At 27.7% G+C, this 23,901-nt stretch overlaps 1 protein-coding gene across 1 annotated transcript; it reads right to left on the bottom strand.

Annotated features, from left to right (window-relative positions):
- Nucleotides 1-20,848, bottom strand: LOC107448454 (protein FAM98A). The gene is made up of 10 exons (XM_016063649.4): nt 20,598-20,848; nt 19,986-20,134; nt 14,061-14,117; nt 11,631-11,708; nt 8,764-8,846; nt 7,357-7,467; nt 5,835-6,035; nt 4,354-4,453; nt 2,248-2,330; nt 1-1,828 (listed from the first exon to the last, which is right to left on the bottom strand). Exons 1-10 carry the CDS (start codon nt 20,648-20,650, stop codon nt 1,289-1,291), a joined length of 1,455 nt encoding a protein of 484 aa, XP_015919135.2. The 5' UTR covers nt 20,651-20,848; the 3' UTR covers nt 1-1,288.
- Nucleotides 20,849-23,901: the final 3,053 nt, after the last annotated feature.

Here is a 23,901-nt window from a genome sequence, read left to right as displayed (position 1 = left end):
TGCATTCAAAATACTTTATTAGGAATATTCATGAAGTACAAAATGAAAGTTCAAACAGGTATGGGAAAAGCAGGCACTAATAAAGAAGAGATAAATAAGGCATTTGTCTAGAGATATAATAAGTTCATACATTTTGTTACAATAAACAGTAGAACTAGAAAAAACAAACAGTAGAATTAAGAAAAAAATGCTAGTAGCTTTTCAAAATATTGTACTGAAAAATATTATCACAGATTCATACAAAAGTATAAAAAAAAGTGCTTAACTAAAAATATCTTTATTCTGAGATTGCATAGTTTAATATTATATTAACAAGAGTATGAATTTTGAAATCTATGGAAATTTCAGACAAAAAGATGAGTAAAGGAGTTTTTAAAAAGAAAACATAAATACATAACAAATTTTGCAGTTTAGTAAGAATGTATGAGGCACATAAATAAATTTGTAACAATATAATTAACTGACAATTTGAAAAAATTAATTAAAGAAAATTTAAAAGGGATAGAAATGTAAGATTAGATTAATTCTATTTAGGAAAGCAAATTATTTCTACTAAACAAATTTCAAAATTAGCAACTATGTTCATCAACAGATGGTGCTGCTGAGAAAAACTATAAAACAGCATTTTCAAAATAACCAAAAATTGCAGTAATAACCTAGTACCTAAACTTTAAAAAGTGAGGTAATTTTTTGATAAAATTCTGTAGGTTTAGACAAGGGGTTATTAGGAAAGATAAAAAGTGCAGTTTGAACTTTGCATTATTTTGGAAAATGTTTTTTATTAATATAAAACTAGATATCTTTTTTTTTTTTGAAAAATGAAATATTTAAGAAAAATTAGGGTTTCCATAAGATTTCAAAAATTCATGATGAATAATGTCAGATTAAGGAAAACTCATTTTACTTATCTTAAAGCAAAACCAAATATTAGTTTTAAGTATAAAGACACATGACGGCCAACAATTTACACTTATTTTTAATTATCTCTGCTACAAAATATTTTATTCAATAAACAATTAAGTGCTAAGTTTTTAATACTATGTAAATCTATATAAAAAAGTTATCTCGGATTTTAACATCCAATAAATTACTACTCTTAGATGTTTTTATAGCTCAGTTCATTTAATAGACACTTAGAAATGTAGAAAAAACTGAGCTGTATGGTTGATTAGATTTTCTTTATTTCAGTCAGCATAATTTATTTATTTTCCTATTACGGAAATAACAAAGGTATACATATGTTAACAAAACAGCAGACTTTTTAATATAAATAGTAAATACAATATAACTAATATCGATTTCTTCCTCCCCTTGGATTACCACGATAAGGTCTAGATCCCCGATAGTTCCCTCCGCCTCCACGACCACCACCACCTCTATGACCATGACCATCTCCTCCAACAGGTGCAGATTGCCCATAGCCTCCAAATTGAGAAAAGTTATCTCCAGCTGGACCATAGCCACCGAATCCAAATTGAGAGGTGTATGGATTAACTTGCTGAACAGGCGTGAACACAGGATTGTAATCCATTCTGTTTGCATTGATTGGCGGCTGCCTAGCCATGTCGTTCATATTATATGGATCACAGTTCCTAAATTGTTGACGGGAATTATCATGACTATAGTGCTGATCTTTTCTTTGCCGATCATCCCTAGGAGCTTGATATTGTCTTTGCCTATCTTGCTGATATGAATTATCTCCTTGCCTAGACCTGTTGTCAGCAGATTTGTTAAAGCCACCCCTTGAGGAAGAATCATTCTTTTGCCAGCTGGGAATCTCAGGTGGGGGAGGCTGTTGCTCTTCTGGCCGACCACCACGATCTGGAACCTACAATTAGTTTCATGTTAAGGATTTTATAAAAACCAATTTCATGAAAAATTTCAACTGATGAACTCAAATGATCTTATATTGTAACTTCTTTTTAAAAGTTCAATTTTTTATTGATACTGCTTAAGATTCTTAGAGAACACAGTCTTAATATATTAAGCAGTGTTTTTATGAGATAAAAAGTGGTACTTGAAAAGAATTATTTAAAGTTAATCACATTAGCTATTACTTTTTCATCACCCTCAGAGCCTTAATCGCAGCTTTTGCAAAACTTTACACAGCTGATTTTTCTGCGTTAAAAATATGGTTTACTTAATCTGAACACTTAACAAACTTGAACTTGAACAAACACTTAATCTGATGAGATTAAATACAAATTAGATGAAGCAGTAAATAGAAAAATTAAAATATCTACTCACCGAACCAATTATAACTTTGTTTATGGTACATTTGGTATTTTTTCTAACAGCAGCACAACTAGTTTTTTCAATTGTAAGCAAATCTAGAAATGAAAACATTATGTATAATCATGCTCATACATTTTGATTCTATTTTTCATGAAGTAAATTACAAATTTCTTCTCGCCCTCCAGATATCTATGACTAAAAATTTTAATGCACACAACTTTAAACACAAAGAGAATTATTATATTATTATTATATCCGTCGATGAACAGCCGACTCAGTTTCGGGTTTACGACTACTAATGTTCAACTCCGTAGCCCTGTAATTTTGAACCAATCCAGAAGACAAGGAAACTCCTGGATCAATACTCCCAGAGGAATGATTTGTTATGGGAACATGGAGGACTTTGTGACTCGACAGATTTAACGTGCATCAGTCACCATTAACTACACGAGGAGTCTTCGGCCGGCGAGCATCGAACCCACAACCTCTTGGACATGGATTCAGTGCCCTACCAACCAGGATATCCCGGCCTTAAAGAGAATTATTGAAGATGTATTAATTAAAATAAATATAATTTAGATGGCAGTGAGCAGCAATTTTAACACTCTTGACATTGATGAAAAACAGGGCATTTGATTTAAGAGATATATAGTGAAAACTTTTCATGAAAAAGTATAGGAAGAAATAACCCAGGAAATACAGCATTGTCAACTTCAGTTGAAGCCATATTAGAGATTATAGCAACTATATTCTTTACGTAGATTTTATTCTTTAACTAGATTCAATTTAGCTAGATTTTATTACAATTTTTTCCCATTATTTCAGTCTAATTTTCTATATCTTTCAAACAGATTATTAAGTTATTAGTTAAGTTATTATTTAAGTCCAACATTATATTAAGTCAGATCTCAAAATTTAAGAATTTAACAAAAACAAAATAATAATTAATTTAAACAAAATCACTCTAGAATTAAATAGTAGTAAATTAGACTTAAGGTAATTTAGCAAAATTTTTTGTGTCAGAATTTTTAATAAAATCTAGTTTAAGAAATTACAAAACAAAATATAAAAATGAAGCAAAGATTGAAAAAAAAAATGAAAAAAAGAATTTTAGAACACGTTTAACGTTTGATTATCAGTTAATTTAAACAACAATTAGTTAAACTTAAAAATTCAAAGAAATAGTTAAAACTTATTTTGATAAGGTAAAATTGATAATAAGACAATTATAACTACGAATATCTAAAGAAAACTATATATTAGGAATAAAAAAATTCTTTTAATTTAAAAAAAAAAGTATCTTAGGGCAAAAAAAAAGACAATTTTAATAACAATTCAACAAAATAATAATTGCAGGGCCTTAATTGAAAAGTTTATCCTCTGCATAAACTTAAACTACAGTCAATTGATTATAAATCAAAATAACTCAAATATGAATAGAACTAGATTTTTTAATGGACCTTCCTATAATTTTGTGTAAATTATTTTTCAATTTTCAAAACATATAACAATGTCAATTTTTAATACATACCATAAAGCTATTAATTCAAATATTCCACAAAATCATCTGTGTCAGGTTCAATAATGCTATTCATCTTTATTTAAAGGCAAATGTATCATATCCAGCAAAACAATTTTGCTTGAAACAATTTTGTAGACTTAATTATTATTATTTTTTTAATTTAAAAATTTTTATAGTTGGCTTTTACAGCAGTTGACTTATATACCCGACTTACCAGAAATTTGCCATCTCGTAAAAAAACAGGGGTGACATTTACACTGAAATAAACCACAGCAATAATGTATAAATTTCTATAAAGGCATTGTTGACAATGTTAATAGAAAGAGAAAATATTCCTAAAAAATATGAATACATGAACTTGATATCGAAAAGATCGTTGTTATACATTTGTAAACTGATACTAAAAATTAAATTTCAGTTAACTTGAAGTTATTAGTACATCTTATCAAATTTTAAATTATTACAAATTGGATTCATATTAATACTAATTTTTAAATGTTTAGCAATTAAGAATCCAAAAAAAAAAGAAAGCAATAGAGTAACAGTAAACAACATGATATTATACCAATTAAAATTAAAACACATATATGACTTACCACTTGACGCAGCAAGAATGTCTGAAATTTTCACAAGAGGTTTTAAAGATAACTGAGGTTTCTGCTTGTTAAACATATTTCGAATTTCTTCTACTTTATTCTGTTAAATAGAAAATCAAATTTTAATATCAGCTGTGAACAATAAGCTACTTATAATGATTATATAAATAATTAAAAATAACGACCATCCAAAAATAATACTATTATGCATTATTTATGATTAGTACAGGTGAAAATAACAAATTTATATTAGTTGGTCTAAAAATACCTTATTCTGCTTATTTTTAGGCTGGAATTATTCATTAACATGGTTATTATTGATGATAAAAAAATATTAAGATAAAATAAAATTAAAATGATTTTCTTTCTTTCCTTCTTTTTTTTTTTTTTTTTTTTTTTGAGATGCTAACCTGTTATTTAGACACACTGTTCTGCGATTTTATTTATCCTTTTTCTTTTTAATGTCATTAAATATTTTTGTAATGATAAAATTCTAGCATTCTAAGACAAATGCGAAATTTATTCTTCATTATCATCCATGGCCACTTTTCAATTTAAGCCATCAGCAAATTCAAGAACATTTACTTCCGAAATTAAATAATTGTAATAGAACATGAATCTATAATTACATCAAATGTTCTTAAGTTATCACTTCATATTAGGTAACTAAAGGCAGCAGTAATAATTCAATATTTGGCTTATGTTGGTGATGGAGCAAAAAGGCTGAAATAAATTATATATATATATATATATATATATATATATATATATATATATATATATATATATTTATAGAGAGAGAGAGAGAGAGACTGAAAACAAACATGCTGCTTAAAACATTTTTTAAAAAAGTATAAAAAGCCGTTCTTTTTTTTTAAATTTTAGATGTTTATTTTAATGTTTGAACAACAATGGGAAAGAATAGTTATTGAAGGTTACAGAATAACAAACATTTATTCAATATTCGCATCAATTGTTTGTGAAAAAATTTGACGGCTTTAATTAACCTATAGAAGAAACTGCAATGAATTTAGAAATATCACTTTCATTACTCCAACGAACAAGAATCAATGAAGGAAAATCAGCCATATATGTACTGAACTTTAATATATTTTGTGATTAAAATTAACCTCCAACTGATGATATGAAATTTAATAATCAAGAATGTGTCACTAAAATCGGCAAATTCAGTCAGCCGCTAAAATAATTACTGATGACAATATATATTAATTCAATATTCAGGCATTAAATAAAAATATATGCATAGAAAATTTAAAACCTTTAATATTCCAAACATTTTTACATAATAAAGTGAATGAGTTCAAAAAATCTAAAATTCATTTATTCAATTCACCTTTTAACAAGTAACTATTTGAAATTATAAGCTCAGTCAGTCATACCATACAGGCCAATTCGTAACAATACATAGTACAGCTGATAAACCAATTATTAGGTTTTATATAATAATTAACAAATAATACCTTCAATCTATCAGACCATAAAAATGATTCAACTGTCACTTCAAGTCTGGTAATTAAAAGCTGCCTTCTTGTTTGATATTCTTGAAATAATTCTCGATACATATCATCAATCTGAAACCACTGCTTTTCAGTCAAGTATCCAGAGAAGAGTCGTTCCTCCACAAAGTTTTTGGGTGGCAAAGGTTGACTTAATAACTTAACCTAAAAAATTCACTATTAGTTTTACAAGTAAAATTTAAAACATTTTACATTTAAACAATATATAATGTAAAAAAAAAAACACTTTAAAACAAAGATTTTTTTTAAAACATATCAAAGAATCTGTTACTAATTATTAATAATTAACAAAAATCCCACTTCTAATACAACAATAACAATGAAACAAACAAAATAAAAATATCTTTATATTACATTTGAACTTGGTAAACAAAAAATTAATCTAACTTAAGATTACTTTTGCTTTTTCTAACTACAATTTATCAGATAATTATATTTACTGCAGTATAGAGTTTGTCAAATAAAACAGGTATACACATCAGTTAAAAATAGCTACAGAATCACCTAGCTACAGTCAGTCAGAATTTTTTTTTAAATGAATATAAATGATATGAAAAAGATGTAAAGATGAAAATATTATGTAAGACTAATGATGTTTCTCTGTGAAAAATATTCCTGCATAATGTCAATAACATAAATGAAATAAAACCAATGTCTTTAACATGAAATTTATTTTTAAAAACTTGCAATGCCTCAAACTTTCTTTAAATAATTAAGCCTTAATACATACAGTTACAGTAAAATACTTAGAAAGATTAAATATAAAATCATAATCAATGAAATATAGACTGTTACTTAAATTTTATACTTCGATATACAAAAGGATTTAGACAGTTTAGTGATAGGTCTATCCTACATTTTTATACCAAACTGCTCAAAGTATTGTTTACAGATAGGTATATAAAAAACACTCTCCTGGGCAAATTGAAATAATGGCTTAACTTATCATTGTTTCAAAACTCTTTACATTATTAAGTCAAAGTTTGAGTTTTGAAATTGAGAAAAAATTTCTACTACAAGCCTCATTCATTTTTGCTTCTTATCCTTGATACGACGCAATCTTTTGATGTTAGGTGACCCAAACTCACAGAAAAGCTGATTTTAGATTAATCTAGATATTATTTTTAAAAAATATTTCCTTTTTAGCTTCCTTTCATTTGTTTAAAAAATAAACTGCTTTATACTTTGAAAAATTTTGAAGTAGAATCATCATCTTCTGAGACAATACTTACTGGTCATTCACTAACATCCAGATGACAGGAACCAAATTAAAACAACTACTTCTATGTTTAGGAATATATAACTTATTGCGATAAAATTAATTATTTAATCACTTTTTTAAAATTTTATTCCTTCTATTTTTATTAAGAAAATGCTATAAAGGCATATTTCTTGATAGAAAAAAGCTATACTGCCTATTAAAAAAATGTTCTTTATGTATAATGCCTATTAAAAGAATAGTTACCTTTTTATCAACTTCTCCAAAAAGCATTTGAGTAGTTATGCTATCAGGAGGCTTTCCAAAACTTAGAGCTATTAACATTTCTTTTAATTCTTTAGCTGTTCTTGATTCTTCCTTATTGAGGGAGAAAAAAAAAACAGTGTCAGAAATAGTATTACATCAAGAAAAGAGTGCATTTGAAAACTAACACTAAAAATAATTAAAAAAAAAAAAACAAATACACAGCTTCTCATGCACTTTGAAAATTTAACTAAATAAATATTGTCCCAGAAAGAAAAAACAAACTTGACATTTAAACATAAAACTGGAATGCTCTGATCCAAATTGAATGATTGATCTTTTAAATATTCTTATTATGAGTCATCAAATAAATTATTCATTTACAAGATTTCTTGATGACCAATTAAGAGGAATATTTAATGTAGGAAGAACAAATTTGGCTATTTCATAAATCAGGGGTCTGTCTAGGTTTTTCTGAGAGGAACCTATTTTGTGAAAATTTAGACATAATTTGTAAAAATTAAAAATTATATTACAAAATCAACACAATATTATGGTAATAATATGAATTTATAATTTCTTACGCTATACAAAAATAAAATTTTAAGAAAAAGTATTTTTTTCCTAAAGTTGAATTTGTGAATGTACCGCTAAACGGTAGTAAATTTGGCCTGGACAAATACCTGTAAACATAAATAATTATCTTGATTTACATTCAATAAAATAACACAAAACAAATAATTAAAATAACTTGAACAAAAATGACATTTAATTTTATGATCAGGTTTTCAAAGATAAGATTTTCAAAGTTAAAAACCTTTATGATTAGAAGAACGTGCCCAAAATATAATAATTTCTTTTGCATTAAGTTGTTTTTTTTAACTTTAGCTATGTTGTACATCAATGTTCAGTAAAAAATAAAAATATTTTTAAATTTTGTAATTTCTGCTTAGTTTTAATCATTCTATATACAATTTTACAACTTGTAAAAATACTTTCATACAAAATAAATAAATAAAGTATTTATGAACAAAATCATTTTTAAACGTTATAAAACTTGCATGGTATAAAACTTAAGTAACTTTTCACTAAATTTGAAAGTATTTTTGTTTTATCTGTTCAAAGAAAATAATATCAAAATTTCAAAGTATTGCTTGAGACAAGACAAAATGAAATCAACTCACAATTCTAACAGTCAACAGCGTAAGCATGTAAGTTAAACAGCATGTAGTATTAAATATCTTACAATAATCAAACATGATCAAGTTTGGAACATACTAAGAACAGTTCAAGTATTGTATATAAAATTATTGTATATAAAATATTGGAAATAATAAGTTTATATTTCCAACATATGCTTTTTATTTACTTATATTATTAAAATAAAGCATATGAATAAAAATGACATACTAATTCAATTTTCATTGGTGTAGACTCTTTAGGCTTCTTTAGGAAAATCAGCTTAGCTGCTTGAAGTTCAGAACACAGAAAAACTGTAATTAGAAATGCAAAAAGTAAGGCTAAAAGAATAACTAAACAAAGGATTAAAAAGCTTACAATTTAAAAAGATACATAAATTACAATAAGTACAAAATGAATTTATTAAAAAATTAACTTTTAATATACAGTAAAATCTAAAGTAGAGAGCATAGAATACAAGAATTTTACAACTTAAGAGTTAAATGATTTGAGAGGCACTATCAACAATTCAAAACTAATGTAAAAATTTTCTAAATATAAACTGTTAAAACTAAAGAAATATTTGCTAAAAGGTCAATAGACTTTTGAGGAAAATATATTTTCCCTCAACAGTTTTGAAATAAAGAGTGAAAGGGACATTTTTTTAAACTAGAAACATAATTGTTCTACATTTCTTGAAAAACACAAAGTAACGGTTGCCGCTTACTTTAGGTAGTAACAGTTACATCTTATTTTTCAAAAAATGTTGAAATTGTTGCCACTTATTTTATCCCCATAGGAAGCAAGTTGCTTTATGTTTTACAATAAATATTATAAGTGTTGCTGCTTACTTTATCCTCATAGGCAGCAACACTTATTTTGTGATTTTTATGAAATGTTGTAACTATCGCCTCTTACTTTATCCGCATAGGTAGCAACAGTTACTTTGTGTTTTTTACAAAATGTTGAATTTGTGTCTACTTATTTTATCCCCATGGAGGCCAGCACTTCCTTACATTTCAAGAGTGCTCTTCACCCCTGTAAATTCCTTCTTTTTTGTATTAGACTGCAAGACATATGCATAATACAGCAAATGTAGTGTTGCAATTAAAAAAGAAACATTATTATAACATAATTACATTTTACCTATTTTGATGTATTAGATTGTAGTTAACAATTGACAAAAATAAAATGTTAGTACTTTACCAATATTTTTTCAAAAGATAATATACAACTCCTCACACAGAAAAATATACATTTCTCAACTGAAAATGAACTATTTGCCTCTTTAAAAAATCAGAAAAACAAATCATCATGTATTGTGCCTAGATTGAGCAGAATTTTGAACGATAGTGCAACACATTTCTTGATAAAGAACGCTTTCAGATAGCTCTGTCTTAATAAAACGTATAACAATGAATTATTATAATTGTTAATTCAGTTATGTTACAAGATATTTAACTATGTATTATCACAGTTATATTTTATGATAATTATATAATTATTTTCAGATGAAGACACAGTATATTGTCAAATAATTATTATTATTTTTTGGATGAAAGGTTGGGTAACTGAAACACACTAATATGCACATAAGAAAGGACACATTGCAATGGTCTAGCTTTTTCTAAGTAGATTTATAGATGAACAGAAACATAAAAACTACTTTTTTATATTATTCTATTATATTTAAAACAATTAATACAAGGTTATGTGTGAAATCATTGCCAATGATGTTCATAAAATATTGAATAAACCACCAACCATATTCTCATACAAATAGTGACAACAACTAATACCAGACCAGCCCCACCCCCATTACTTTTTTTGAGAGTGATATCCCACATCTAGAATTTTCATTTCACATACAGCAGAGCTTGCGTGTCTTCAAGATAAAACAAATATCAGTGTCTCTATCTCAGTTCTTTGTATTTAATAATCTATATGAAAGAATTTTTACAATATTATTAACTCGATTCCACATGGTTGATATAAAAAAGATTATGATGAAATTTAACTGATTTAAAATACAATTTATTTATAGTAACAATTTAATTTTACTTTGTATATACTTATTTACACTAAATTATTCCCTTTTAACATTTTTTAATTCAGTGAACAAAGATGATATTCAAATAGCAGAATTACAAAATAGTTGTATTAAAATTATGGTCTTTTAAAAAAAAAAAAATAATAATAATAATAATAATTTGAAAGTGTTTTAAAAGTAAAGGTAAAAGAGCTAATAGTAATTGAAATTACTTTCATCAAAATTTTACATATTTGCAATTTTATATATATTGCAATATTATGGGCAACATTCTTGCAGTTAGAAGAAGGGGGAAACACTCTTAATCCCTCCCCCCCTCCCATTTTGCAAGTCATCATCACGTTAATTTAAAAAAAAAGCATTTTAAAAAATCTGAAATCTGCAGCAGTAATTGTAGAAAAAAAGATCAGAGACAAAATTGCGTGGATTAATGACAAACTACTGCAGATCAACCTTTTCAAAATGGGGTTACTCAGCTGCGTGTTTCAAGATTTGAATGTTGTAATAATGTATTAAAAACATAGGATTTTAAAAACTATGTAGAAAGAATAGCAATAACTTCCATAAAATTGATTGAAAAAAACGAAAAAATAATTGCCAAAAAGTAAATATTCAAATGTGCAATTCGAATTTCCTGTATTGTATGAAATATATAGAAATTATTAATAACTAGGTGAAAAAAGTTGGTTTTTTTTTTTTTTTTTTGCAGAATAATGTTTACTTCTGCAAAATTTAACCGGAAAAGAAAACTAAAAGTTTTGTCATCTATCAAGTTCCCAAATGAAAGATATTTCTGCTGAAACTCTGCAGCAATTTTGGTGTGTTGCCACAATACTACCATGGGGCTTATATCCAATAAAAAATAATTATATTATATAAATAAAATAATTAAATTATGAAAAATAAAAAATTAATAATAAAATAAAAACTATAAATTATATTATATAAAAAATTTAAAACTTTCATAGAGAATGTTCCTTGTTCATCAAAAATATAAACTAATGTATACCAAAATAATTAAAAACATGCAAACAATTAAAATGCATACCTAGAGCATCAGCCTGGTCTTGAGAATTAGACAGTCTGCTGTCTAATGGTCCACTAGAAATTTTCTTAATGGGGCAATCTATAAATATTGAATAGATTAATAATCACCGAAACTTAATTACTATTTTCAGTATCTTTTGTGAAAGTAAAATATGTTTCATGAGGCACAACACATATTCCATTACCCATACAATATTAAAACGAACATTCCAAACAGAAACAACTTAGTGATGTGGGATCCAGTCCAACAGAATGACCCCAATGTTTTCAGAACTGAATAGACGAACATTCCAAACAGAAACAACTTAGTGATTTGGAATCCATTCCAATAGAATGACCCCAATGTTTTCAGAACTGAATAAGTTCATGAAAATTGATATAAGCAAATACATATATTTAATGTTAAAAAAGAATTGAGTATGGTATATTTAGATCTTTTTCCTTCTTTCATTTTAAAGACATATTTAGAATAGAATGTTTTTGTCTTCAAATTGTAGATGCATTTGTATATACTAGCGTGCAAAAGTCAAACTCAACTAAATATTATAGATGGTTGATTAGAAACGTAATAAATAATGTATAATTTTATTTCTAATCTGCTTATCAATCAGAAAGCAAAGTTAGCGCTTTACTTTAAAGCCACTTTAAATCAAATACAATTTTCATATCAGTCAGTTATTTGTCTTCCGTGAAGGGATTTTCTTACATCTGAGAATTGGATGAAAATACAATTTTAAAAAATAATCATAAGTTTTGCATATTTATTTACAGAAATCGTGATTTTAACTTTAATTAATTATTAACATTTATTTTTAAAGAATTAGTTCTTACAAAATCCATATTATATATAGAAAGAAATAGTCAACTGAACTGAGTGCAAAGATTTAAATTTAATCCAAAGAAGATTACATTTTCCATTAAATTGCAAGAAAAGTAAAAATTCTGAAATCAAGTGTAATGTATAATGGCTTGACTAAACAAAACAGAAATCATCTCTACAGAAAAAAAAACCATTAAAAGGTGCCTTTCACACGTTGACCAAAAACTTTCGCAAGCTAGTGTATGTACAATAATTTTTTTCATATTCAAAAAAAATTTGAAGTTACAAACTTTGAAGGAAATGCATGCTATGCAGTATTTTGGGCACCTTTTTTCTTATATAAAGAATGAATTTAAATCAAAATCAAACTGAAAAAAATACATAAAAATGTACAGCGTGGCAAAAAACACAGACCACCCTGAATAACTTTTGATCTAATTATCGGATCTTCACAGTATAGGAATCATTCTTAATGGTTCGTGGGGATAATTTCAGATATGCTAACTAGTTAGTGCAGACGACATTCTAAGTCACAGAATCAGACTCCAAACGCAGTCTCTCTGAAGAAACGATTTTTCACTGGATTCAGATTTCTGACTCCAAATAGATAAAGAGTAGACACAACGTGGGAAATATGGTCCCTATTGTTTGGTGAGAGGAACGATCCAAAGTTCGATCCCTTAAACATTAGTTTTACTTTTTACATATTTTGCCATTTTTCAAGAATTTTTTGAGCAAAGTAGTGAAAAAAATTTGCACACAATTATAAAATTCGTTTCTCCAAAAATAATTCCATGCAAGAATGCATTAATAAATATTTATTATTTTTTATTATTTTATTTAAGAATAATCGGAAAAAAAACTTTGAATTGTAAGGTTATATATTGTTTAACATCATTTTAAAGTATATAATTTTACATGGCAAAATACAAAATTTCAGTGAAATCAGTTAAGTAGTTGATGAGAAAATGATTTTTAAATGCATGGCTCTTTCAAAATTCAATTTCTCCAGAACTATTCTACCAATTTCACTCAAATTTTGAATTTTGCCAGGTAAAATTACATACTTTAAAATGATGTAAAAATTTGTACACCTAACAATTCAAAAAATTTTCAACTATTATTAAATAATATATAAATAGTGCGAAAAAACACTTTTTTTTACGTGAAACTACTTCTGAACAATCAAATTTTATAAGTGTGCAAAAAATTTTAAATTCTCGTTAAAAGTTCTCAAGATATGGCGAAATATCAAAAAGTAAAATTAACATTAAGGGGTCCAAACTTTGGATTGTTCTAATGATTAAACGTTATGTATTTTCAAGACTGCAGCTAACCCCTATATTTCAGGGGTCAGAAATCAAAATTTGTTGAAAAAAAGGTATGTTTAGTCAGAGAAAGTAAGTTTTTGGGCCTGATTTTGTAACTTAAAATACCATCTGCACTAATTAATTAGCATTTTTTGAGGTAATTCGAACCATTAAGATTGAGTTTTAGAAGATGAAGATCATTAGATCATTAGATCAGTAATTAAGGGAGGTCCGTTCTATATTTATTTTTTTTTGGTGCACAGAAAAATATGTTAAAATGCATATGAAAGGTAAAACTTACTTAGTTCTTTCAACAAAGAACTTATTTCGACCATAAATCCTAGAAAATCATCTCCTTCTAAAAAGAGAAATATATTTTAATATACATATTTGATCAATAATAAAAACAGAAAATATGAACAAGATAATACAAACTTGTAAAGAACATAAGGTATGTAAACAACAATAATCTTTTAAGTTTCCTCAACTAAAAATGCCAACAGGGTATTATAAAAATAGTTAAATTGCAAGCATAATATACTATTACATGACAAAAACAGAATCAAAAATTGCAATCCTATAAAATTTCCTGTTCTCACTCGTATAAGGGTCCTCTCTTAACACAAAACATGCATTTTATAATGCATGTTTCATGCACATTCATGAACTTCATGCATCGTATAATGGTCGTTTCTTAACACAAAACATGCATTTCATTAAAAAAAATGGACAGTTCTATATCAAATGTCATCAGACAGGCAACAGCTTTATTACCAGCCTGATACAAATTTCATAAAGATACAGCAATAGACACACAGAAAACTATTATTTTACAATGCTAAATGTATTTTGTTACATCTCTGGAGAGAGTTTCATAAAAATGTAGCAATACATAAACAAAACTTATTTAATGATGCTAAACAGGCATGTAAAAAACATACAATTAATACATTGAAGTTAATCTCTCTTAAATCATGAATCCTATTCTTTTTCTTCAAAATATCTTAAAATTATATTTAACTTTAATCCTCCTTTTAACAGATTCAGAGCAATAAAAAATTGACACCATAGTCAGCCTAAATTTTCACAAATACAAAACTTCTTAACACATAACGCAGTTACATCAACATTCCTGGACTAACCAACATGGCATTCTCACACCAAGTTGATGTACTACCAATCACTTCTACCCGATTCTGACCATCATTTCAAAATTAATTTGAACATTCCTAATTTATTTGGACAGTAAAGATAGATCAAAAAACCATCTGGGCAATTATTTAATCTTAAAAAAACATCAGTTTAGTAGATTTCTAGGTAAATTTATACCCTGAAATTGAACTTAAAATAAAAATGGATAATTTTTTAGCAAAATATCAGTGTAGTAATCAGTGGATGTAAAGTATTAGTGCTAAGTAAGAGAGGGCAAGACAATTCGTAACAGCAATCCAAAACTTTTATGAGAACATGATTGTTAGCCTTTACATTTAATAAATTAATCTAAAACATACCGAAGCATCTAAATTTCCCAGTAAATTACAATATAATAGAACAAGCAAGTTTGAAATCAAAAAAGTACAAGCTATGATATCAAAACATTTCATACTTTATACAAAAATATAGTAACATCATAAACCAATTTACACTGAGCATTTTACCTATTATTAAAGTAAATAAGATGATAAATTGTAACTTTTATGCACATGTTGAAAACATAATAAGTTTTAAAAGAGGTATGTTACTCTCTCATAAAAATGTCGTAACTTCTAACTCTATTTTTACATTATGACAAATAAAAAAATTGTATTATGAGGAAAGATCCAACTAATTAGTCTGAATTATAAATATTTCTAACAATCCGCGCAATCAGATAGCTCTGCTTAAAATAATAATAATAACAATGTATAAATAAATTTGATCCCAAAATTTCTGAAGTAATTTTTTAACTCACGATTTAGTCTGTTAGTTTTCTAACTAAGTTTATTTCTAACAGTTAGTTTTCTAACTAACAATTTATCTTCTCAATTTCAATCTAGTGTTCATGTACACAAAATCTACAACTAGGACTGGGCTATAAATCGATATATCGCGACATATCGATTTAACGCCTATATCGGCAAACCGATACAGCGACTTTCATTCCAGGCGATGCATCAGAAATCTGATTTAAGCCGTCGAGTGAAGAAGACGATATAACGATATAGCGATACACGCAAGGACTTTCTCTTACGTTCCGATGCCAACTCGCGCTGTGGAAGACGATATTGTTTCGTTATGTTGAGACGACCTTGACTGATGAGCGGTAGAATCAGAATCACTTTTGAGACCTTATATCGTTATATCACATATTCGTTTTCGCACCTTCGCGATTTGAAATCGTTTCTTGTAGATTATTTTCAATGGGATTAACTTCGTGATCGCCGTCGTAACCTTGTTCTGAACGCAATCTGTTATTGAAAAGAATTTATAAAGAAAAGTTTCTTCATTAATTAGGTAAGTTTTTTATTTATTTTCTGACAAAACTTTTTTTATATTTTTAAATGTGAAAATTATCGGAAATCTAATTTAAGGCACCCATAAGGAATTAAATTACAAAGTAAATAAATTTGTTAGGTTATTTTTTTACTTTCTTTTAATTTATTAAAAACCTTTCGGATAAAACTTCTAGTAATTTAATGGGCTTCTATTACTGATTTTAAATTTATAAATCTTGAGTTGTTTTTATTTTTAGAAATAAAGTTAAAACAAAACTTATTTTTTTGGACATAAGTCAATAAACTTTATTTGTTCAAAAGAATTTGAAAAGTTTGCGAATTTTATTCATTTCTTTTTTTTTATCAATTACTACTTCGTTTTATTAGAGAGTAAAATCATTATTTTTTTTTTAATTTTCGTTTTATATTATTAGTTAATTAGCTAAATATATTACCGAATATCACAATTCTTTTGTTTTTATTTTTAAGAATTTAATTAAGAAACTTTGCCTTACTTTGTTTTTCGTTCATAATTCGGTCATTATTTAATTTAATTTAATTATTTATATGAAATAATAATAAAAATAGTGTTTAAGAAGCATTTTTTTTTCTAAAATTTATTTAGCTCTTTGTTTTAAGCATACAAATAATTTTTAACGAACTTATTTTTTAAATTTTGTTCCTATGCTGTTAGATAAATATATTGATAAATTTCACTTTTATTTATTTTTTTATTTTTAAACTAAGAAATCTTTTGTTATTTGCGTGATCATTTTTAGAAAATATAACAAAACTTGTGTTTACTTCTTCATTAAGAATTTGAACATTACGATCGAACTTAATAATTCTGTAATTATTTACGCATAATAGTATAGGCAGATATTGATTTGTTAAAAAAAGTTTCTTTTTTTTAAAAAAAAAATATTTTTAACACTTTGTTTTAAGTGTATAATGAATTTCTTAACAAACTTTTTTTTTAATTTTTTAAATTTTCTTTCAATAATTTCAGCTAGATATCTTTATAAAATTCCCTTTTTATTTTTAAACTGAAAAATCTTTCAGAGAACGAAAATTTTAAGAAATTATTACAAATCTTATGTTTACTTTTTAGTTTAAAAATTCGAACATTTTTAATTTTAAACTTCGGTTTTTAGTCAATCTAACTTTTATTTTAATTAAAATATATTTTGAAATTTTAAAATCAGCTTTTGTTTAGTAACAATATTTTTTTTCATTAAGGATGTTTTAGGGGTTAACTTAAATTAAGACTGCTTATACCTTATAAACGATAAAGAAGTGCAAATATTTCATTCTGTATCTACACACATTTTTTCAATAAATATTTTAAGTAAGATTTGTACATCTTAGTCAATTTATTTAATATCTTTCTTTAGCAAAACATATATATTTTCAAATTTATAAATTGATTTAAATCAATATGCGTATGAAGTCTTGATAGAAATCTGACTTTCTGTGCATTAAAGTAAATGAAATTCAAAAATACTATATCGCGATACATCGCTATATCGCGATGCAAAATTGACGATATATCACGATATATAATTTCTAATATCGCCCAGTCCTATCTACAACATAACATAAAACTAAATTTCTTAAAAAATAAAATTTAATATCAATGCTCTATTTATGGTTCTCTATTTTAGAACTTGTAAAATCTATAGCTGCTTCGTTATAGCAAAACAATTTAATCTTAGGAGATAATAAACTTAAAAGTTTTGACTTCCTCTAAACATATATTTTAAACTAAAGAAGTTTTTTTAAAGAAGTAAACTAAGTAAAGAAGTAAACTAAGTAAAGAAGTAAACTAAAGAACTAAATTCCTCCACTGCTGCATATCCAGCTTCCATTTCGGATATATACTCTTATTTCGTTGATCGCCAAGAAATTGGTACCTGATAAATAAAAAAATATCATACCACTCATTCAGATCCTATTATCTCTATTGGTTGAAAATTAGCATCTAAGAAACAATTTACATTCAAAGTAGTAATATTTATTTAAATTTAACATATAATTTTTAGTATCATTAACATACAAATATTGCAATGTTTAACGCTAAGATTTCTTTGGTATTGTGATAGCATATAAACTGCATAACTCAAATTTGGTCTAGTTGGATTTGCAATGAAAGTCAAACATTCTAGTATGTTTCTGCAAAAATTTCAACATATATTCTACATGTAGTCTATTGTTAGAACAATCTAATTTAGTTAGAACTACTACTGTAGCAATAAGTTGTGAAGAATGAGAAAAATGTAACTAAGAAAATTTTTGACAAATCTGATCTATATATAGCTTTTGACATATAAAACCACAATTTTATTACCAAAAAATTTAATTTCAACAATTTTTGAATTTTGTTTAAAATTGTAACATTAAAATGATCACTTATTTCAGAAATACTATAATTAAAATCTAGTTGTTGAGTTTTTCCAAAAATTGCAATATCATCAACATTAAAAAGCAATAATATATTATTGCTTTTAAAGATCTAAACACAATTACACCATTGAAATTTTACCTAACCAAGTTTAATTAGAACCCTAGTAATTTCTAATAACCTTTTTCTGCCACTTTGGAGTTCACAAGGGGATTTTTTTTTTTTTTTTTTTTTTTAAATTTATAAGCAAAGTCAGCTTTATCTTTATTAACAAAACCTTGTGCTTGTCTTACAAAGACTTGCTCCTTAAGTTTAGTGTAAAGGTAAGTACACTTTATTTCAAGTTGACAATGGCACCATTTAAATTGGTACACAAAGAGGATAAAAGAAAGTCTTAGCAAAGAAACATTTAATACAGGACTAAAAATCTCATCATATGATTTCCCTTTTACCTGTGCATTGCTTTGTGCTACTAATCTGACTCTGTATCTCGAAGTTTGCCCTTTTTTCATCTTTCCTAACATTAAAGATAGAACAGCAAACTACAGTTTTTACATCTCCAAGTTTAGGAACTAAATGTATAATTTTCTGTTCATACATTACCTTCATTTTATAATTCATGGCATTCTTTCACTCCTGACAATCAAGTGCTTTAAATATAAAATTAAAATTCTTAGAGATCAAAATCTCTAGATTAGATATCTTGAGTTTTGTTCCATCATATCCTTCACATGAAAAGTCAATTGAGATTTATCATAAGCAATAGCATAACTACTAACTACAATATTTCTCAACGACTTTAAAAAATCTCAATTTTAAATTTTTATCATGCGATAATAAATGTCATTTCTACCACTGTTCTTTTTTGGACTATTTTCTTTATCCATGGAATTTCATTATAATGATTCAATTTGGAGCAGCTGCTACTATACCTTGTTATGTGGGGTCAGGAAGATCATCAAAATAAAGGAAGTTTGTGCAAGATTAAATTTTACTAGCATTTTGAGTTATGCTGATTACATAAAACCATTACAAAACCTGGAAGTCAAATCATTTATGAATTCAATAACTCTCTAGTCCTCAAGCACCCAAACTCTATAAACCGTGGTATTTTGAGAATATCGCAATATTACACTTGTCTTCCTTTTAACTGTTTAAGTAGGAACTTTTAAACAGTTTGCTAGAGAAAGAATGAACAAATGCTTCATAAAATATTTAGACATAGAAAAATAATTAAAAAGTCAAAAACAAAATATTTTTAAAAAAAAAATTTCTGAAAGAAATGTTTTCTTTTTTTTAATATTAAAATGCACAGTTATCCTAGCAATATATAAATCACAAATGACTGTACCTTCAAATGGGCTAATTTTACTTTCAACAGAGGAGAACTCTACTAGTTGAACACTCAACCAAGCTGAAATGTTGACAAACAACATATTTGGCTGTGAGTTGCAGAATGCATTGCAAAAATCTTCCTTTTTAATACTTCCTGCTGGATACCTAAAAAGATACTAACAGTTAAAAATAAAACATGCTTCATATTTTTTGTGAAACAGAAGAAAAAGTCTAATAAAAATGGCATTTAAATAAACATTTGACTCATAACAATAAATAAAAGAAACAATTTTTTTTAAAAAATACCTTTTAACACACTATATACAATCTCTAAATAATTGCTAAATTTTTAAATAAGTAACCCAACGAAATAAAAAACATTTTAATAGAATATCAATAAAAATTACTAAAATTTTATTAAAACATGCAACAAAGGTTTTCAAACACCAATTTTTTTCATTAACCGGTCAGCATGTTTACGTATACATATAAAATAACTTTTCTTAAAATAAAAACTTGTACGATATAAAAATTTAAAAAAAAATAAACAATATTTAACTATCTACAAAGATTTTGTTTACTTTGAAAAATTACATTACTATCTGAATATTTTACAGAAACAACAAACCCAAGATTTATGAGATCGTCATAAAGTTGACTCAATCTGGTTTGAAAATCCATTTGGAAATTCAATATTTCAAGAGAGCATACAAAATTGAAAAATGTTAAATAATAAATAAGCTAAATAACTAGCAACAAAATTTTATATCTTTATGAGTTGTCAAAAGATGAAACTGGACTGGAACAACAACGAAACACGAAACTCGCATCAACATATTAACAAAAAGATAGAGCACGGTATGCTTAGGTTTTCATCACAAAGATTTATTTTACGCCAAAGCTAAACTGTCATTCACGCTACATTCAAAATAAATCGCATATGCAAATTCTGAGATGTGAACGAGAACCTGATTGGCGTGTTTCTCCCCTTAAATATTTTTCTCCAATCAAACTCTCGATTTTGTTTTGTATGCAGAGTAAGGGACTCTTAATGGTTGTTTATATTCGCACATGCGGAAAAATATCAGCATTATTTTGACACATACGGAGTTTAGAAGTGAGCAAAAAATCCTTAATGCGATGCGATAATTGTGTAATCCCATATACGACATAGGTATAGGCGCACTAAAGCTGCATGATCTGGGAAACATCCATGAGGATGATCTGGAGACAGCATTCATGAGTCATAACCCATTTTAAAAAGAGAACATATTCACACCATCTATCCCTCCGCAGATCGTAATTCAGACCTGAAACAAAGCACGCTCAATCTCAGATCCAGTACCCCCAGATTTATATAGGAACTTAGAAGAATTTGTGACCACGACTGATTAAGCGTGCTCTAGTCACCCTTTTGTTCACAGGGAATCTTCTGTGTGGGGATACGAACTCACAACCTCTCGGATATGGGCCAAACGTCCTAATAGCCAGGCTAAATAGGCCCATCCACGAAATGAAAACTTTAAGGGACCGTTCGCCCAGCGTTAGAATCGGAGATGTGAATGGGAGCCCAATTTCAGAAATATATTTACCCTTGAAAAACTCGAGAATCAGGATTTTGCTCGTATCTCTTAATTCGCATGGATGGTGTTTTCTACACAAAATAGGCAGGCTCTTTACTTCCCAGTCAGTATTTCCCCGGATTACTGTTACCTGTGTATGGTGAGGCCATTTGGCTCACAACGTGTTCATTGTACTTTGAATATCCTGAGCAGCATTTCTTGTATATATAACCTGATTTATTATTTATGTTTTCAATGAGTTCTGAGTCTAAAACTCGAAGTGGCTCTTGTTGTGTAGCTTAACATTTAAAAAAAAAAAAAAAAAAAGAATTGTTATGTAATACAATTTTTTCTACAACTATGTGCTAACCTCAAAATTTTTACCTAAATGATAATTTGTAAAATGAAATTAATCTCGCAGCTTGAACACTATGGACTCTACACTACACTAATGTATGATGGTGAATGGCTAGCAACAAGAACAAGCATAATAAACAAGGTGCCAAATCAGGACTGTAAAAAAAAAAGCAAGTTCTTTCAAAATCTAGCAACCATGTCATCTTTTTAAACAATGTATCTATAAATAACTAGGACAAATTTTCCGTTCAAACACACCAGAGTTACTTAGTATCATATGAAATTCAGCAGATTTGAGCACAAAAATTTCATAATTTATTTCTTCTATTGAAAACAAAATTATCTGTTTGAAAATATCGCCTCACTCCCTCTACGATCACTATCAAGGGTGCATAAGAACGTGATTGGTGATTCTTCCCAGGAGAAATTCACTCATCAGGTTCCCCCTTTATCCCAATTATGATTGGTGGTGCGTGAATCGATTCAAACATGCAAGCCTACTTGATGCGATTCATGATTGCAGCCCTCAATATGCTATTTGAAAAGATAACTTGTTCCAGTCAAGAGTCACCCCCATTCTCTCTCCTCTACTCACTTGTATGGGAATATAATACTATGATAAGGGAATATAATACCTCTTTCCTGAATGGGTCCGTTTGATAAATGGGTTGTGACGTATGTGTGTGGCAGAAGTAGAATTCTTGGGCTTGGCCATAGATGCGATGGCACAATTGGAAAAAAATAAACGCACCCCCTCTGTCTTAATGGCGTACAACAGCACTTTTTATACATCAGATATTTCAAATTTTCACGACGCCTGCTCTAAGAACTATGTGTAAGCAGTTTTGAATTTCATGCAGTTGAATTAGTTTATATAGCATCATATGCATTAGTTTAAAAATCAAGACAGAAACTAACATGCTTCCTACTCCAATAACTATCCTGCGCTAATGGTGAAAACAAACGAAGTGTTATTGCAACTATGGAGTTCAGCTATGTACCACCTGCAACCCATTCCAATCGCCGACACATGCCTGTGTGAGAAATTCCTTAATTTCCAACTATTCTCACTGCATGCGATTCACCGGATCCTTTCACCAATCAGGTTCTCCTTATTTCAAACATTTTTGCATACTCAAAAGGGCGTCTCTGATCCAGTTGTCTCACTATTCGCCAATAGGATCACATTATCCCTATAATTAGGGAGTCAGAAATATGAATCCACCAGAAAAAAGTATGTTTTTGTGTCTAATTTTGTGACTTACAATATCAATTGCAGTAATTAATTAGTATATTTGATGTCACTTTCATGAGCCATTAAGATTGAGGGCTAGAATGGGAAGATCCAATCATTAAATCAAAAATTATTCAGGGCGATCCTTTTCTTGGTGCACTGTACTTTAACAGCAAGTAACGTAAATAAGTTTATATTAGTTACGATTGATGTAAATATCAGTATTTTAGAAAGTTTGATTCCCAGTTAAGGCCTGGTTTCTTAGGACAGGACGCCGTCAGCTGGAAATCAGCGCTAACCTCTGATTGGTCCATTTGTGAGTTTGATAGTATACGTCATCGAACGCTCATCTTGAACTACAATTACCGTCCAACTCAACTGCAGTTGGATTACAACGTGACGTTAACCACAGAAGCAATGGCGGATAACATCCTGTTGCACATTGAAATCAGACAAGATTTTGATTTTGACATTAAACATAGCTTCTTCATTAAACATAGCACTCTTCATTTAGCTCAGCTATAATGTGTTTTTTCTTGGACAAAGTCATTATTTGTTCTCTAAAACACTGGTCGACAATAACAAAATCAATGCAAATTCAAAATAAATATTTGTTTACATTATTAACGCATGCGCAATGAGAGATAATGTCTGCGTTGGACCGACTGCTCACGCTGAGCTAGCAAAAAAGTATTTTTTTGGCGTCAGATCTACGTCAACTTTCCGCTGACGCCCAGATAAGGCGCTAGTTCTAAGAAACCAGGCCTTGAGCTAACAAA

Source organism: Parasteatoda tepidariorum, chromosome 6 (assembly GCF_982258835.1).
Source record: "Parasteatoda tepidariorum strain Cologne lab strain chromosome 6, Ptep-v5.0, whole genome shotgun sequence".
NCBI lineage: Eukaryota > Metazoa > Arthropoda > Arachnida > Araneae > Theridiidae > Parasteatoda > Parasteatoda tepidariorum.
Note: the sequence above shows the minus strand (reverse complement) of the source record. Positions and strands in the feature narration are given on the sequence as shown.